The sequence below is a fragment of the Sprattus sprattus genome (genome assembly GCF_963457725.1).
Source record: "Sprattus sprattus genome assembly, chromosome: 16".
In the NCBI taxonomy this organism is placed as follows: Eukaryota; Metazoa; Chordata; class Actinopteri; order Clupeiformes; family Clupeidae; genus Sprattus; species Sprattus sprattus.
In genome coordinates this window covers 22530327-22548747 of record NC_137914.1, presented here as the reverse complement: position 1 = coordinate 22548747, position 18421 = coordinate 22530327, and the positions used below count along the sequence as shown (strand labels likewise).

The window sequence follows — 18421 nt, the reverse complement described above, 5'->3', positions numbered from 1 at the left end:
GCGCATGTGATGAGAGGTGATGTCACTCAGTGCTAATGCCAAGCTGGGCCATCAGGATCATCAGCGGATGCGTCCACCTTCGAGTTTAAGCCTCGTGTCCTGCAGGTCTTAATCGCCCAGGACACGGACCACGGACCACGTTAACCGGGACACGACCCACTTCACTCCTATTGCCCCTGCACCACTGTTTGCAAACGGGCCTAAAATGCCCCACCAGTTGCAGATCAGGTTTTTGCAGTAGTGGTGGTGTCATTGGTTATGGTGGCAGATGGTCTCCTTTTGTTTGGGTTCTCGCCGGAGTCATATGACAGCGAGGCTCTGGCACTCTCGGTAATAACATGAGCTTAACATCTGGCGCAGACAGGGGCGACCAATTGCTGTGTTGATGTCTGAGCTGTTTGGATGATTCTTGTGGCACATTTCCACTTCGGGGCAAAACCCCGGTGTTTGGAGGAAAGCATCAGATTTTGTTTTGTTTCCATCTCTGAGGCCCAAACGGCCTCAGGTCGCTCCTGGAGTGGGGCAGGGGGTGAATTAGGAACTTTTGGAATGGATTACAGCACAGCAATAAAGACAAAGAAATGTCAAAACTTACAGAAGACAGAGGCTATTTACCAGTGCCTAAGGATCTATTCTCTGTCATGTGCCAGTGCCAAATTCATTCATCAAGTTCACTATCATTTTGAGATGTGTCTTGCCGTAACATTGTTGCTGGTTACAGCTCTGTAACAAGCATTCTCCTCAAATACATTCATGTTTAGATGTGAGCTTGATATTGGTCATAAATGGGATATTTTATGTTTTATAGAGGTTCTTTAAAATTTAGTTTATAGGTTTATACATATTTCAGACAAACAGGAAAACTTCTGTCTGTATTAGGAAGGACTATTGGTAGCGGTTATTTGAAGATCATTGACAAATCAAAAATGATTAACAAATTAAAATCACGTTAGGAAAGTTTGCCCCTTTTATGATACAATGCAAACTGGTTTCTCCACACAGGCTAATACTTATGTCATACAGCCTTTTAGAGCCCAACTTTCCCATTCACACATTTTATTTTAAAAGTAGATTTTGTTTTCCTTCTTTGTCTTTTAGTTTCATCATTGGTACTTCACATGCTGACATTTTCCTGATTTATATCAAGCAATACCATTTGTCCTTCTTAGCATCACAATTCCCCTGGCATTCATGTTCTCCACATCCTGCAAATTTATACCCATCTTTTGGAAAGGCACCAATTCAATTAAAGCATGCATTTCCCCTGGGCTCAATCCATTACTTTCATGGGGCTCCCCATATATTTTGGCCGAGTTTGATTTATGCTAAGTGTGTTTCTTCCTTGCATGGTATTAAATTGAAGTGACACGGGGCCCTCCCCTTCTCTTAAGCCTTCCTCATGTGATCACTTCTTTGTTATGATGTGGTTGACAATGCACTGCACTGCACCATGGCTCAACTTTCTGCTAACAGGCAAGATGTATTTAAAGAGGGGGGGGGGGGGGGGGTCATGTTACAGTTAGCATCCGTTGCTATTTTATCATTATTTATCCTGATTGGAAAGTGTGGCTTCTTGCTAACACCGAGCACCACTAGCATGGCATCCTTTGCATGTAAACGCATGTTCAGCCTCTCACTCTCGATGCTAGCCAGGCAGCCACTTGTCACATGTTCTCAGTGTGGAGGCATTGTCTCAGACTCGCTCCAAAAACACCATACATGTCTCTCCCTCCCTCCCTCCCTCCCTCTCTCTCTCTCTCTCCCTCTCTCTACCACCCTCTCCCTCCCTGTCTCTCTCTATCTTTCTCTCTCTCTCCCTCTGTCTCCCACCCCTCTCTCTCTCACTCCCTCTCTCTTCTCTGTCTCTTTCTCCCTCTCTCGCTCCTCCCTCCTCCTCCTCCTCCTCCTCCTCGCCCTTCCTTGCTTTGTATAAGCCATTCAAGTGGAACATTGTGAGATTATCCTACCAGCACTGAGAGCTAGGCTCCTGCTAATTTACCCCCATCCCTGCACTTCAGACCCAAACACAGTTGCAGTTGCAGACGCAGCCAGTGATCGCCAGCTCTGTTTTTATTTTGGAGTTGTTGACATGTGCGTGTGAAAAGGACCCCCGGTTAACGCCGGAAAAAGGAAGACTTTTTTTCTCTTGTGGAGAACGCTGCAAGTGGATTTTAGTTGGGAGCGTGTGGATAAAGTCTTTCTTTGTAGAGGTCTTCTTTTGTCTGTCTGGATGGGTTCTCTAATGGTAAGCTGAAGGAATGTGCTGCATTGGGACAGATCACGGGACGAGGCTGGGCTTTTTATGACACTGCTCCACTGTTAGAGGGTTGGTATTGGGAAGTTTGTTGTTGGTCAGTTGTTTTGTCCTTGAAGGTGGCAGTAGAAAATGCGCCCATGACACACTGAGTGGGGGCTGAAATGATGACACCTGCTCCACAGGCGCTTTATGGTGGAAGCAGGATATTGTCTGGCGTCACTGATTTACTTAAGTTTGGTCAATTACTAAATTGAGAAGTTTGGTTTTAGAGGGAGACTAGAAGATGAGTAAAGAGACAGTGGTTTACTGAACTGACCTATGCCGTATCTGCTTTGATACTTGATACTGCTTTGGTGCTTCGATTCATGATACTCACCTAAGGAGCTTTTTTTAGTTCCCTTGTTTAGTCAATAATCTGTGCAAATGTGTATTGTCCTTGGTGGAGTCCTTGGAGTATGTGTGTGTGTGTGTGTGTGTGTGTGTGTGTGTGTGTGTGTGTGTGTGTGTGTGTGTGTGTGTGTGTGTGTGTGTGTGTGTGTGTGCCTTTACTATGCACAAAGTGAACAATCCAGGATCATCCATGTTATGCTAATATCTGTGGATCATATATTTCGTAACTTAAAGCAGACAGCACTTTAAGTGAAAGGGCTCCAAGAATCCCTATTTTCTTACTCACTTGCCTAATTGTTGTGGTCCTCTGGCTTCAGATCCTTTGTCATGAGGATGCTCGCTCACTCCCTCGCATTGCATTGCCCCGGGTTGACCCAAATATCCATGTGGCATAGTCCCCTCCCCCACAATCCCAAACCCCTCTTTGTTTGGAGCCAGTCTCCCCTCACTGCCTCGTGCTATTCAAACTCACGGGGGCCCATTGCGCTGTGGAACCAGGCCCAGAATATGGGGGGGGTTTAGTCTGTGGGGCTGTGATGGGCCTGTTCTCCACTGTGGGCGCTTGTCTGTGTGGTTTTGTTCCCAGCTATGCGGTTCCCATAGGATCTCTTTTTGTGTGTCTTTTTCTGTGCAGGAAGTGTAGACACAATTATGTAGTCCACTTTAGCATCACTACCAAACAGTCTTACCCACGCTTTGTTCCTGTCCTTCAAACTCACTGCTACCGCGGTTTAGCTATGGCCTGCTTGAGCAGTGATCCTGTAATGAGCACGATTTCACATAGACCAGGACTCTCAGAGACACTTGCTCTTCAAACTAATATAAACGTCACAGTATGTATCATAGCGCTATGCACATTAAACGTTATCGCAAACTTTTAGTACACCCTGTACTTGAATTGAATGTACCCAGTGGTACTGTCCTGCTTATAGCTGAGTTGGAAGCTTGGGCCGAGGTCTTATTTCTGGAGCCTGGCATTGGCTTAGCTGCCTATGAGAAAGCTGGCTAATTGAAGGACCAGACACGTTGACAGGTAGGGGTAGATTACTCAGATTAACAGAAGTAATAGGTGCGAATTTAGCCAGGCTTTGTGCTTTTATTTCCTCTCCTCATACTTTCTGAAGACAATGTGGTTCAACACAGCCCAAGGACTCTGGCACTCACATCGGAGTGTACGTGTGGCGGTCCACAACAAATGTGTGCATTGTTTGCTTGCCTTCTGCAGCTGTGCTAGCCAGCAACAAAGAGGCAACAAAGGGGCTGAAGGAGTGTTTGGTCTGTAGCAAACTGCAGCAAGCACAGATGAATTCTTCTTAAATGTCTAGCAAATCAATTCTGTCCTGAATGTTTTCCACACAACATTCTGGAAGAGTGGCACAACAAGTCTTGCCACTCGACGCATTACGAACCAAATTAAGTCACAGGCTCTCACTTCGGCACTGTTTGCTAAGCGCTTTTCCTGGAGCCCTGAGAAGATGCACATTGGAATGTGTTCTGTTCGTGAGGCCATCCGCAAGACAGCCCTAGAAAACTGTAACCCAGTATGCAGCGTCAGGTCTCTGTGGATGCTGAGTCATTGGGTCTTGTTAGCATAACTGAAACACATCTTATTGATGTGAGCGGCTAATGAGGATACAGAGCACCATGCCCTGACAATACAAAGGGAACTGAAAGAGTAACTGCCATCAATTATGTTTGTGAATCTTAGACTATTTATTGAGTTCAACAAAAGGAACTGTCTAGGAGTAAAAGGTGGCTGTTATTTGAAATGATTCATTAATGAATTCAAATGATTTCAAAGGTCTGATTTTGTTTCACGCTGGGTTGCATGGCCTGCATTGAGCTGCTCACATGTCAGTCAATAGAAATCGAAGTGTCCAGATAAAAATGTAAAACCAGATGTTAGATGGGAATCACTCCTGGAACACACCAAAATACGAGTGAACTCTGAAAATGTCGCCAGATTGCTCCAGGTCATCATGTTAACTGCTATTCTTGCTCTGTCACGAGAAAAGGTCAGTCTCACAGCTGTGTGCCTGTTTGGACAATATGATCATTACAGAAATAAATCACGGGGAGCAAAGAACAGGAACAACAGTAGGCCAAAGCCTTTTTTTTTTATCAAGCGCTACCCTGTTTGTGTGTTGTCCTGCCACCCCATCATGGTTCCTCTGCTGATGCGTGGAGACAGTGTTCTCAGTTGACAGCCAGATTGGTGCGGGTGACTGTGGTTGATTGGGTGTTGATCTGCCCGTGTTCCCTGCCAGAGGCTCGGAGAGTCGGACGTTTGTCCGACAGGGCAGACCACCCAGAGTTCCAGAGTGAAGACATGAAGCATGACCTCTCGCATGAGCTGCTTTCATTTATAAACACGGCGGAGAGCCTGCCGGAGAAGCCGCTGACAGACTTCAGGTGTCTGAATTGCGCTGAGGAGTGGTAGACCGAGACACACTTCTGCCTAATATAGAAAAGCATCTTCTCAATGCTGTCCAATTGTCTGTGTATCATAAACCCTTTATTCAACATCCAGTTTCTTCCCACTTCCACCACTGGTTTATTCTGTGGTTCGACAAAGAAATACTTTGTAAGAGCCTTTCTGGTTCACTACCCACTTCACATATGAGTATAAGTAAGGTTCAGCACCGTAGCTCACGTACACAGTGCATGTTTTGGTGGGGATTGTGCTGACTCAGAGGAGTACCCAAGACTCTGATTGAACTCCTTACCAAGTAGCAATGACTCCAGTCATTAAAGCAAAATTGATTAAATATCCATTACGTCTGGAGTACAAGAACAGAGCCAGCCTGTCTGCTCTATTTCTTTTACTTAGAGGGGAAAAAACCTATGGAATCGCTTTCACAGACAGCGATACTGATCTCTTTCTTATTTTGGGTCTTGTACAAATGCCAGAGGTATCCCACTGTGACTGTGGGCGTTATAAAAGTAACAAATCATTTAATCCCATTAAAGTTAAGAAGTATCCGATGGCAACTCATGGTTTGAAGATATGACTGTGACACCTCGAACACCTCAGAACTTAGGTGTTTGCTATCGGCTGATGACATCAGATTTCTTATTAGTTCCCCCATCTGTAGACTCAGTGTGTTTGATGTGTCTGAAAAAATCTGTCTGGGTCTTGGTTGTGTAGTTTGAAGTAAAAACAAATCTTTTGAAGTTGTCAATGTTATTACAAAGTTGTATTTACGAGTCTAATCTCGCCTTTAGTTTTACACAGTACTGAAACTCCATAGCTTGTCAACATCTACAGAAAGCAAAACCTCAGGACTTATTGATTCAATAAATTGAGTCCATCATTGTGTTTCACTTAAATGACTTTAAAAGCTTTAGACATATGATATCTGTGACTCTGTGCAGTTCATGTGTGCTATGGACTACTTTGTTGGGGTTCCTATTTCTTTTCCTGCTTTTAATTTCCCACCAGATTTTCATCTTCAATTTGATTTTGTCCAGAGGGCACTGTTTTGGATTAAAGACATTTTAACTCCATAATCAAATCACAAATAACAAATGAGAGATTCGGAGAGTAGAGATTGCATGCTTTTTTTCAACCGTTTTAAATGAAGGTGGTTCTTGGTTTTTCCAGTCACAATAACAAGCAACATGTGGGAGTGAAGAAATGCCACCGCAGAGGACACTGGTTTGCTAATGCTAACAGGCCAACATGGCAGGCAATTTGTCCCACAATGTCTACGATGACAGTCATATGGCCATACATCTCTCTGTGGCATCTTAATCCTGGACATTTTCACAGACAGATATGATAGTAGCCTCCTCTGGAGGACTGAATGGACACCGTGCAGGTGCGCCAGAGAGAGAGAGAGAGAGAGAGAGAGAGAGAGAGAGAGGGGCTATTTATGTGTCGTGATTAGACCTGTCATTGAGGCTCCTTCAGACAGATGGGCTGGCGTCTGCAGACGTTAACTGGAGGGCGTGAGGACTCGAGGACGGGGGTGAGGGGCGGGGGGGGGGGGGGGCAGGAGGTTGTTGTCTCTATTTGTGTTCCATCGACCACCCGTGATGGCAGACTGATGAGGGCGATAGCCACGGCTCTGAGCGGGCTGCCCTCCGCGCCCGGCACTGTGTGCATACACACACATGTACACACAGACATACATCTGCACAGACACAAACACACACACACACACATAGACACAGGTACAAACAAACACAAACACATACACACACAGAATCATTCACAATCGGATACAGCTGTGCCCTTACAAACACAGTCCTCATCAGAATGAGTGTGATCTTTGAGATGGAATCTGAAAGATTTAAGAGTAGCAAAAAATGTTTCACACCCAACCATTACCAATTGGTACCTGGATAGGCTTGGATTAGTCTGGGATTCAACAAAGCAAATGTTTGTACAAAGCAAATGACTGCAAAATGTGCACAATTTGAACAACAAAATGATATTCTTCTATGCCCACTGTAACTCACCTGGTGCCCGAGGCTGTCACAGAATGCTGTGTTAAAATGCCATTCTGGTTGTGGGTGAGGTTGAAGTATACAGCGTGTTCGTAAAACTGCTTGGAAATTTCCGCAATCTCCAGTTGCTACGCAAACAGCTTTCTCTCCTGCGATAAACAAATGATTCGTAGCGCCCAGGGGGGCAACATGTACTGTCACATTAGATTAGTTTAAAACACTGATATACTGTATAATATAACAGCTCAAACTGAAATATGATACCATGACGATAATCTGATGTTTCATAAATGTAATTTTATTACAGTATTAGCAACCTCGCTGTTTTACCCCCTCAAGTGACCCTTACATCTCCCGATTGAACACTTCGTTATCCTCTGTCAGTCTCTTTATTGCTTTCCTCCTCTGTCACAATCGCTCTTTCTGTCACCTATTCATTAATGCTTTTTCTGTTCTTCTTTCTCTCTCTCTCTCTTTCTGGTGTCTTCAGTGCATGAGGAACTTGGCCCTGCAGCCGCCACTATCAGTCTTCAGCCAGTGTCACTCCATCCAGGAAAATGTCCACTTCATACGATGAATCTGCTTCTGTTGATGAGACGATGGACAGCTTTTGGGAGGTACTGTAGCACATTTATCACATTTACTTCTCATTCACATGCCATTCAATTCAAAGGTCTTTCTTTTGTGTTTGCTGTTTTTCCTTTTTCTAATTTTTCATGGCAATAACGAATGCCAGTGCATGCAATTAGAAAATAAAGAGTGGTTCTGTTTAGGAAATCGGGGGCTGCCAGGCCGTGCACAAAGGCCTCTCTTTATTCAGCATTGGCTTCACACTCCATTAAGCTGTGTGCAGTGCTTACAGAAGATGACAATTTTCTCTCAGCTCTTGAAACTGTATTCATATTTCATTCGTGTGTGTCTTTACATTCTGCGGAGAGACCAGATAGCGTTTCCTAAACACTTGTTGAGGAGATTCTCTTCTGGGCAGCCATAATGAACGCAATATAAGGTCATCTTTGTGTGGCCACAGTCAGCCTGAGAGAGCCCCTCAAATAACAGAACGTCTCTTTGATGAAGAGATGCAGTGCCAAGGGGGTCGGTTTGTTTTCTTTCTCTTTCACACTCTTTCAGACTTCCTCTGGATGATCTGATAGTGATTGATGGGGGAAAAAGAGAAGGTGAACACTTGATCTACCTCAGTGTGCTCATAGCCATGCTCTTGTTCACATAGCACCTGAAGGGTTGATAAATGAGGCACTGATATAGTATTATGGAAGCCTAAATATGCTGATAACGGATTTGATTACTGTTAAATTGCGTTATGCTAAATCGTTTAAGAACAGTTGATAAAAAGTGGTGCAGTTCCCACATCACAAATGCAACACAATGCCTCAAATGAATGCGGTTGTTGTTGTTGTTAAATATAAATGGGAACAGTGAAGCTGCTTACGTAGGAGTGTTTGTATAATGAATGCGGTTGTTGTTTTGGTTTATTATTCTGACTGTGCAGTAGGGGTGCCCAGGTGTTGCTTTCTCTGTGGGGTCTGGCATCCTGTGCCCGAGGGGAGGGCGGGTGTTGTGGTTGGTGCAGGCAGTTAGAGAGCCTCTCCACCTGTTTTACTGCTAGTCTGCCCCGGTCCCACCAGGGCAGCTCTCAGTCATTACAGCACTGGAGATACAGGGGATTACGGCGGTGAAGAGCTCACACACACTCAAACACACACACACACACTCTACCATTACACAAGAACACACACTCTTCCATCTCACAAAGCCGCGGCCATTGCATAACTCTGCATGCTCAGGCACGAGCCACTCCGTTCTCCCTCCCCCTCCCCTCTCCTATCTCCTCCTCCTCCTCCTCTTCCCCCTCCCTCCATCATGGGCCATTAGCTCACGCCCCCTGCAGGCTTTGGGGGTGGAGCCACAGTGTGTGTGCAGCCACTCTGAAGGTGGAACAGGACAGATAGATGTGAGAGCACAGAGACAGAGACAGAGATAGAGATAGAGACAGAGAGTTTGCACTGCACAGCCTTGCTCATCTCGAGACTGTGTAGGGGTTTTATTACAAAGAAATGAGATCCCCTTCCCACTCCAATGACAGTAAAAATCATTGCATCATATTTTTATCGTCATATAAACTCCAGCGTGGTTTGCAAGATGAGGAACTATTCTGTGAAGATGTAGTTTCATTTACCAGAAGCTGTAGAGTGCAACATTGCATCTTACAGTGAAGCATAGCTGTAAATATCTATGAGTCAGCTAGGATGAAAATGGAATGGGTCTGATGAACTGTAAAATGCCTGCTATGAATAATAAAACCCCTATTATCCTAACTCTAGTGATCTATCATAAGACAAAAGAGACTATATCATTTTTAATCAAATAATAATAAACTGTATAGAGCCGAGGACCTCCTGTGCTCTCTGTCTTTTTCTGATGATTATGTACCAGTTCTACAGTGACATATTTTGTCACCCTCTCTGTCTCTCAGGTGGGAAACTACAAGCGCGCCGTCAAACGGATCGATGATGGCCACCGACTTTGCAATGACCTCATGGGCTGCCTTCAGGAACGTGCCAAGATTGAGAAGGCTTACAGCCAACAGCTGACCGACTGGTCAAAGAGATGGAGACAGCTCATTGAGAAAGGTCAGGGCACCTGGTGGCGTTGTTTCCATGCCCTTACACTCACCAAGATCAAGATGTGTGCATAAAGTTTATAATAATTAAGTTAAGTGTCAACAGGCAACGCTTTTAATGGCACAGCCTTGAAAATTGATGAAACAAAAGATCAGAAACTGATACATTTTAAACACAAGCTCAGTATTTACACTCTTTGATCTGTCTGTTGATTGAAGGAAGTGTTTTGATCCATTTCACTGAAATGACCCATGACCCAATATGAAACTATGCAGAGGATGTTCTGTCATGCACTGACTGAGAGGCATCCTGTGTTGTGTGGTGGTACCAGGACCTCAGTACGGTACTGTAGAGCGAGCCTGGTTGGCTGTCATGACGGAGGCAGACAAGGTTGGTGAGCTGCACCAGGAGGTGAAGAATGGCCTGCTCAACGAGGACACTGAGAAGGTCAAAAACTGGCAGAAAGACTCCTTCCACAAGCAAATGATGGGGGGTTTCAAGGAAACCAAAGAGGCAGAGGAAGGCTTCAAGAAAGCCCAGAAGCCCTGGGCCAAGAAGTTCAAAGAGGTGAGATAGGATCAGGAGGGAATCTACGCCAATGTTGAGAGTAGCATGAATCTTCAAGAGTTCATTAAGTCGTACTATCTTTTCTATTACTAAATAGTATGATATGGTCTTTCATTTTTTTCATGATAGCAATACTGATAACTAATAATCTCTGTTGAAGTCATGCCACAAATACACTTTAAATATCGGCTCACAAAATGACTTCCTCAGGTTCCCATAAGAGTCAGTGTGAATGAAATTGTGAAATGAAAGGCTCCCTTTGGTATTCGACTGCAAACTATTGATAAAAAGCATTTTATGCATTTTAAGACCACAAAACATGTGTTTTATATCTATATACTTGCATTATATCACAGTTGTTGACTGTAGTTGTTGAATCGATTGTTCTGGCAGCGAGTCATGTGCAATAGCATGGTGAGAGTCAGTCTGGTGAAGGGTAGGCATGAGTCTGTTAGTGCGGGGTTGCACAAGGAGAATGTGGTGACGCAGGGTGCACTGCAGGCCCGTCGCTGGAGACGAGCCTAATTGGGTTTACTGAGCTGATTTGCAGATAGCCCTGACTCTGGCTCTTCCTACTGAAATCATTGAATGAAGTGAGTCATCAGCAGAGACATTAACACCAAGGTGAACCACCCAAGGGAGGGATAGAAGGCAGTGGATCCCTCCTCCTTTGTAAACTTCAACGCATGTTAAGGATTGGTGTGTCTTTTTTCACCCGGGTTGAACAAAGTTGTCTTTTGAATACAGAAACTGACAAGCATGATCATTTCAAGCTTTATAGTATCATTTAGAATGAAATATTAAGTGCATTAAATTGTTGTCAGGATATATTTGATATAATCTAAATAGCTACTCAACAGAGAGTTAAAAATGACTCAGATTATTTAGCTGTATGCTCCTGACTGGAGCCGTATTGTTCTGCTACTTGATAGGCCACAGCAGGTACTGTGACCTTGTGTGTTTGTGGTCACAGATGGAAACAGCTAAGAAGACCTACCACCTGGCATGCAAGGAGGAGAAGCTGGCTGCCACCCGGGAAGCCACGGCAAAGGCTGAGGCCGCAGTCGCTCCTGATCAGCAGAAGAAACTCCATGAGAAGGTGGAGAAGTGCAAACAGGATGCGGGGAAGGTGAGTGGAGAGGAGATCAGGGAGTGGAAGCAGACATCCTTTTAGTTCTGTGTGTACATTAATGAGAAAAGGAGTACACTGCAGATTCACGGTAGGAAAAGTTAAGAGATAAACCCAAAGATTGCCCCCTCTATTTGAAGAGAACTGATGACGTGAGGGGCTTATTACTTTTTGCATAGGTGTAAAGGTAAGGTGCTTACCAGGTGCTCCCTGACGCAAAGGACCTTAGGTGATGTTAAATTTAACAAGTTTAATTTGGGTTAATCTGCCAATTTTCTTCTTTAGCACCATGTGATTATGATTATGAAAAAAAAAAGGGAGCATATAGTTGTGAGAAAAAGATTTAATTTCTTGGAACTTCTGTTGTTACTGTTTTTTGTTTAAAGAAAGAAAAACAGGAGAAAACTGACATTTTCAGACAAATTCAACAAAATAGAGTCTGCTCTCGTGACCTCTCACCAAATGATGAGCAGGCACAGCTGCATAGCCTGTTAGCTTAGGTAAGCTGAAGCCAAATGGCTGTCAGCCATTTTAACCTCAGCTTGCCTTTAAGTGCTGATATCGTGTCCTGGGATCAATACCGTTTTACACAATCGGCCTCTTAAGAGACATAGTATTCATTAACAGTGGTCTGACCGTGCATTAGTGTAATGCTCAGAAAATGATGCTCTGTCAGTATATTAATATATTTATGATTGAGGTTATCTAATCAATTGGCCCATTGAATTATTTAAACTAGTCATTAAAAAGTCATATGTTTAAATGTGGCTCTTCAGTGCTGTTTTAGGTAAAAAGTGATGTATTCCGCGAACACATTACTCATTGTAATTGCAAATCTACCTGTGTTGGTTTTATATTCAGCCCCAGCTTAAATTTGTCCTCAGAGAACATTTTGGACGAAGACTTTCACAGATTCGGTGCCTTTGGTTTTGTGATCCCTAAGTGCTGGTTTAAACTCTACCACTGTAAATTATTCAATTAATCTTGTTTAAAGCAGTGAGCTAAAATGATCATTAGTGCAGCTGTCAGTGACAGATAGTTTACAGCTTGTTAATGTGTCTTTCTCCGGTTGGTTGCCTGTGGTTGTTCAACTGACAGCGACAAACACAAAGCTGGCAATCAGGTTACATGATCATTACGCTCCATGCAGGCAGGGCTTGTGCATTTTGGGAAATCAGCTATGTAACCATTGTGTCTCTATGTCTCTCTGTTTCTGTGTGTGTGTGTGTGTGTGTGTGTGTGTGTGTGTGTGTATGTGTGTGTATGTATGTGTCGCTCTCCAAGGCCAAGGAGAAGTATGAGAAGTCCTTGGACGAGGTGAACAAGTGCACACCTGCGTACATGGAGCAGATGGAGCAGGTGTTTGACCAGTGTCAGCAGCACGAGGTGAAGAGACTCAACTTCATGAAAGAGGTTCTGCTGGACATCAAGCGCCACCTCAACCTCAGCGAGAACCAAAAGTGAGTTTCGGCCACTGCCAATCAACACTCCATACCACTACTAAGACCTGTGCAGATAGGTTAGACGATATCCTGTACCCTGGAAATGAATGCAAATCAGACCCATATCTCTGGAAAAGACAGCCCAGGGAAAGCGCTGAGTGAGAATGGCCTAGAACATGGTCGGAGAAAAGACATTAAAGAGGACCTATTTTGCTTTCCATTTTTTCCCTTTCCTTTAGTGTGTTATACAGCTTTTTGGGCAAGTTATGGTTGTAGAACGGTCTGCAAAGTTACAAAGCCCTAAGTACACACCAGGGGGAGTAACTCTCTCCAACAGAAAACACTTTTCTCAGCTGCCTAAAACACTTTGTTGGAATTCAAGCCCCTTCCCTTTGTTACAAGATCACACAATGTCTATGCACTATCCTTATTGCCTGCCTAGCTGACCAATCAGCGCACGCTGGGCTCATTGGGAGGGGGTGGCTTGAGGACACATGAGCTCTAATGGTGTTTTCCAGTTGTACTCGGAAGTTTGAATTTTCCTGTTCCAGGTCAGAGATTTCAAAAGGAACGCCCCTGAATTTAGAATTCCAACTTAGAAAAGCGCACGAACCTCACCAACCCCGATTTCAAACTCCAAAATGGCTGCCCCCGCGCATTAACTTTATTAGCTGTCTTGTTTGTGTCTCATTAAATCAGTCGTAAACACAGTATAGTCCAACTTCTATCTGTGGACATGTTGTTACAGTATGCACAAAATACCAAGTAATGCATTGTCATCAACTGGTATTGCTAACTTCTGCTAACAACAGTTGCGAACAGTAACAATTGGTATTGCAATTGTTTTCGGACTTGTAACTAGATTGCGGTCAACTCAGTAACTCCGAGTTCCGAAGTAAATGGAATGCGCCATGACAGAGCGTTTCAGACAGAGGGGGGATAGAAATAATAAATATTACGACTTATTTGTGTACGGTTTTGAAACTTGACTCCCAACTGGATGTTTGGAATAATACCTAAGGTTTTAGTGTATAAACATCACATAACCACCAACATGTCACATAATGTTCTGAATATCTGTACAACTATATCAATGTCATCCACATGGAGGTAAACTAAAAATAGAGCTACAAGCAGAAATTACATTTACCTTCCCTAGGGGTGTGGAGCCTCTGTCTGTTTTTCTTCTGTTATTAGCTGCCATGACCACTGTTATGTTAAATCTAAAATCTAAAATATAATGTCAGATTTTCATTGTTAGGATGCAACACTAATCTAAACACCAAAAATTTGACTTAACTTCATGAAAACATTAGGGGGCCAGATGAACCACCGGTTAAATGTACCCCCAAGCCTCTGGTTCATTTTGCCCCACTGCCCTAACCTTAACCCAGAGCTGATTCACTCAGATGTTTAGACACTAGGGGCCCTATCTTGCACCCAGCGCAAGTGACATTGTCACCGACGCAAGTATCATTCCTATCTTGCACCCGGCGCACAGCGCGATTTTCCCTCCAGAGGTCCGCTTCGAAATGAACTTGCGTCGACATGGGCGGGGGCGGAACAGAGAAGGCGTTTCTCTGGCGCAAGTGGTATTTTGCAGTTTTCAAAACAACGCCGTGCGCCGTGCGCCATTGACCAAAAAAAAGCTGGTCTAATGTGAGGCGCAATGTCTAAAGTCTGTAACGCGTATTCAGAACGCTATTTTAAGGGCGCATGTGCTTGCCCGCACAGTATAGGACCTGTAGGCTACACTTTACTTCTGTCGTCTTCACGAGAGATTTTCACCAACTGTTTGGCAAGCCATATATAATTACAAGGAAAATAAAGTATTTACCACATGAGGAAATCATTGTGATATCCGTATCCAAGACATTTAAAAACTAGGCATACATCTAGCGTACACAATTGACCCAAATGATTCAGGTTAATTGAAGCTGCGTGACATTTGATTTATTGTATGGCTTTGTTGCATTTATTTAATGCCAGTATTATTATAAATCTTGTAAACTCATCTCTGTGTATGTGGACTTTATTTATGTACCTTGGGTTTGGTCAGCTGGTGCACTGGCTTGGGTGCCGATTTCCATGCCCCCAAATCCCTGCACGCTCTCAGGCGTGAGGGTAGACGTGGCGATGTCCTCTGCTGCCGTCAGATCCTGGGTCGAGGCAGATCCACCTCCCGTGAAGGCACGAGAACGTGTGTTACCTTCCAGCTTGGATGTCCCACGTCTCCGGACGTCATTATAGCGTTTTCGGCAACGTTTTCGGGTGCCCCGTTGCAGAAACAATCACGGCAATATCTTGACATGCTTGCTTGACTTTGCTTACTTTTGGAGGGTTTCTCGCATCCCCATATATATCTATCTCCCGGCTTTTTACAAAGCCATACAATAAATCAAATGTCACGCAGCTTCAATTAACCTGAATCATTTGGGTCAATGTGTAGGCTACATGTATGCTTATTTTTAAAATATCTTGGATATGGATTTCACAATGATTTCCTCAAGTGGTAAATACTTTATTTTCCTTGTAATTATATATGGCTTGCCAAAAAATTGGTGTAAATCTCACGTCGGTCTCCTCGGCTGTGAACTTCTCCGGTCTTCCACCAGGTAATTCCGCCATCAAAATAACAAGCCGCTATGGACTATGCGCTTCTCGCTCTTAAAGGGAATGTGAAATGACGCTCCGATTGGTTTATTGCATATTACGCCCAAACCACACCTATGGCTGAGTAACCTCCTTTGGACCAACCCTTTTGACACTTGCGCTGGACGCAAGTGTGTTTTTTCCGCCGTTAAAATAGCAACTGCGCCATAGAGCCGCCCACACAGCTACTTGCGCTTGGCGCCGTCCTACTTGCGTTTCTGATCGGCAAGATAGGGCCCTAGGTCATCAACATATCTGATATAAAGTGTTCATCAACATATCTTTTTACTTTTGATGTAAGAGTGATTATACCTGATATGCCAAAAAAAGCCTTAAACAGGCAAAAAAGTACTTCATCCATGTGGTTTTCTTCCAAAGCAAGATGAAAATGGAGAATGCAAACTAATTCAAGGGTCCATGACAGCAATTGTGCCTGGTTGCCTAGATACAGGTGGTGGGTCAACTTACCCACTAGCCCTTCTTACCCCACTCTCCTCTATGTGTAACATGTCAGGAGGAGGCCATTATTAGATCTGTTGCGTGTGTTAAGCCATTCAAAACTGTGATGGTAAGATACTAACATTTTTGTCGCATGCTTATCTTCCTACAGTTATGCCACAGTGTATCGGGAGCTTGAACGCACCATACTGGCAGCAAATTCACAGGAAGACCTGAAGTGGTTCAGCAACAACCATGGTCCGGGCATGCACATGAACTGGCCAGCATTTGAGGTATTCCACCTATGCCTTTGGAATGTTTTTATAGGTCAAATGAGCTATGTAAAATGCACATATGACAAAAGTCAATAACAGTATGTTTTCTTTAAAATATACTTAATTTCAGTTAAATAAGGCAAATGTATCGTGCTTTACTTAACTTTAACAACTAAGAGCAGGGAAGTTGTAGTTTTAAATGCTCCCATTCACTGATGGTGGTGTTCTTTCCTCTGAACTGGGCCTTTGTAGGAATACAACCCAGATGCCACCGCCGCTGTGGCCAAGAGAGAGAAGAAGAAGCCTGATGGTGTGGCTCCGGCCACCCCCAACACAGAGCACACTGGACAGCCTGGAGACCGTGGCAGGTGAGACACTACTGTCAGTGTGATACCAGAGCACACTCAGGGGGAAATGACTGCTGTTCACAATGGGTGCTGTTCTTCTTAGCTGGTCTATTAAGACTCTTCTTCTTATTAAAAGACGATCATTTAATCAAATAATTTCAGTTTAGCCTCCCCACTACAGTGTGGACCAGAACCTTGAAATGTTTTGAATGGAATTTGAACAATGATGATGTTATAAAATAAACTCTGGATGCTTTAAATCCATTCCTCATTCCTCCTTAATGTATTCCTCATCTCTTCTTAAATCCCCCCAGTGTCAGCAGCTATGACAAGAACCAGGCCTACTCGACCGAGTGGTCGGATGATGAGCAGCACACAGCGTACTCGGGCAACGAGACCAACGGAGGGGGCAACTCCTTCGAGGAGGACTCTGGCAGTGCCAAAGGTGGCGGCGGTGGCGGCAGCACCGGCGGTGGCAGCAGCAGCGGTGGGGTGCGCGTGAGAGCGCTCTACGACTACGAGGGACAAGAGCAGGATGAACTGAGCTTTCAAGCAGGTGCGGCTCGTTAAGGCCACTCTCTCTCTTAAAAGACTATCAAGAGGATCCTGTATCCCACCGAGTGTAGGGTGTCACTGTCACAAGTGAGCTCAGTTCCCCTCAGACTACAAGCGCTGAGAAAATGAAACATGACTGTCTTGTGTAGTGACTGGGACCAACCATCTCTGCTACATCATTAAATGTAGATGTGGCTTGTCACTCCAAGACGATGTCATTTGAATATTGTGCCATTTCTAAGTCTGAGATAACCATAGTACCTACCAGTCAAGGGAGTGTGTGAGACAGTCTCATACTCTATTCATTGGCTTGGCACACAAAGAACTGGCATAGAAATCCCCCTCTGAGAGTCCACATGAGCAGCTGCAGTGAATTGCAGTCACGGGGCCAGGCCCATTGGGAGGCCAAATAAGCTGTTGTGCAGTATAGCACTTACAGGGCTGGCCACAAAAGGGGCTGGGAAGTGGGTACGGGAAATGACCATCCATTTCCCCTGTTTCTCCAGAATAAAACCCTCGTAGAGCGGGAAGGGTAGAGAGGGCAGAAACGGCCGTGGTTGGCCTTATTAGGCAGATCTGTCCGTGCTTGTGTCTGCCACCTGGTGCTTATTAGGCCATGTGTCTTCTCTGGCTTTATCTGAAATGCACGGTAGTTTTGAGTTATGTTGCTAGTTGAGTTCTACGTTCAGTGAAAACTGAATTCATCCGCTTTTCTGTTTCTCATATCAATCCCGTTTGGCAGCATCACTCTGAAGGACTATCCAGTGTTTATTCAGACGTGTAATACGTGGAACATGTCAGACATACTGTATTCAGCATATCACTTAAATCATACCAGTCTGATAGTGGGTAATGATGATGATGATGATGATGATGATGATGATGACGATGATGACACAATGCCCCTCTCTTCCCACAGGCGATGAACTCGCCAAGATTGAAGACGAGGACGACCAGGGCTGGTGCAGAGGTCGCCTAGACAGCGGCCGGACAGGCTTGTACCCGGCCAACTACGTGGAGGAGATCTAGCCGTGACTGAGGCAGTGCGAGCCACGGGGAGGCAGCTCAGATTGTCCTACTGAAGAGCACTGCGCCTAGCCAGAGACTTAGGAGAAACACACATCTTGCCCAACCGATGTGTGAAGCAGTTTCTTTCCAATTCTTAGTAACCTAAAGAAGAAAAAAGTCTAACGTATCTATACAGTATATATTTATCCGCTGGGGGGAAGCGCGTGGGAATGGAGGCATTTATTCAAGTGTTCATACTACTCACAC

At 44.4% G+C, this 18421-nt stretch overlaps 1 protein-coding gene across 1 annotated transcript; it reads left to right on the top strand.

Moving 5' to 3' along the window:
- Positions 1–7656: 7656 nt before the first annotated feature.
- LOC308377511 (protein kinase C and casein kinase substrate in neurons protein 1-like) lies at positions 7657–18175 on the top strand (the record flags this gene model as incomplete). Its single annotated transcript, XM_080854199.1, has 9 exons — positions 7657–7716; positions 9594–9750; positions 10073–10308; positions 11282–11437; positions 12722–12897; positions 16142–16262; positions 16497–16612; positions 16906–17147; positions 18066–18175. 9 exons carry the CDS (start codon positions 7657–7659, stop codon positions 18173–18175), a joined length of 1374 nt encoding a protein of 457 aa, XP_080710325.1.
- Between the last annotated feature and the right edge of the window lie 246 nt (positions 18176–18421).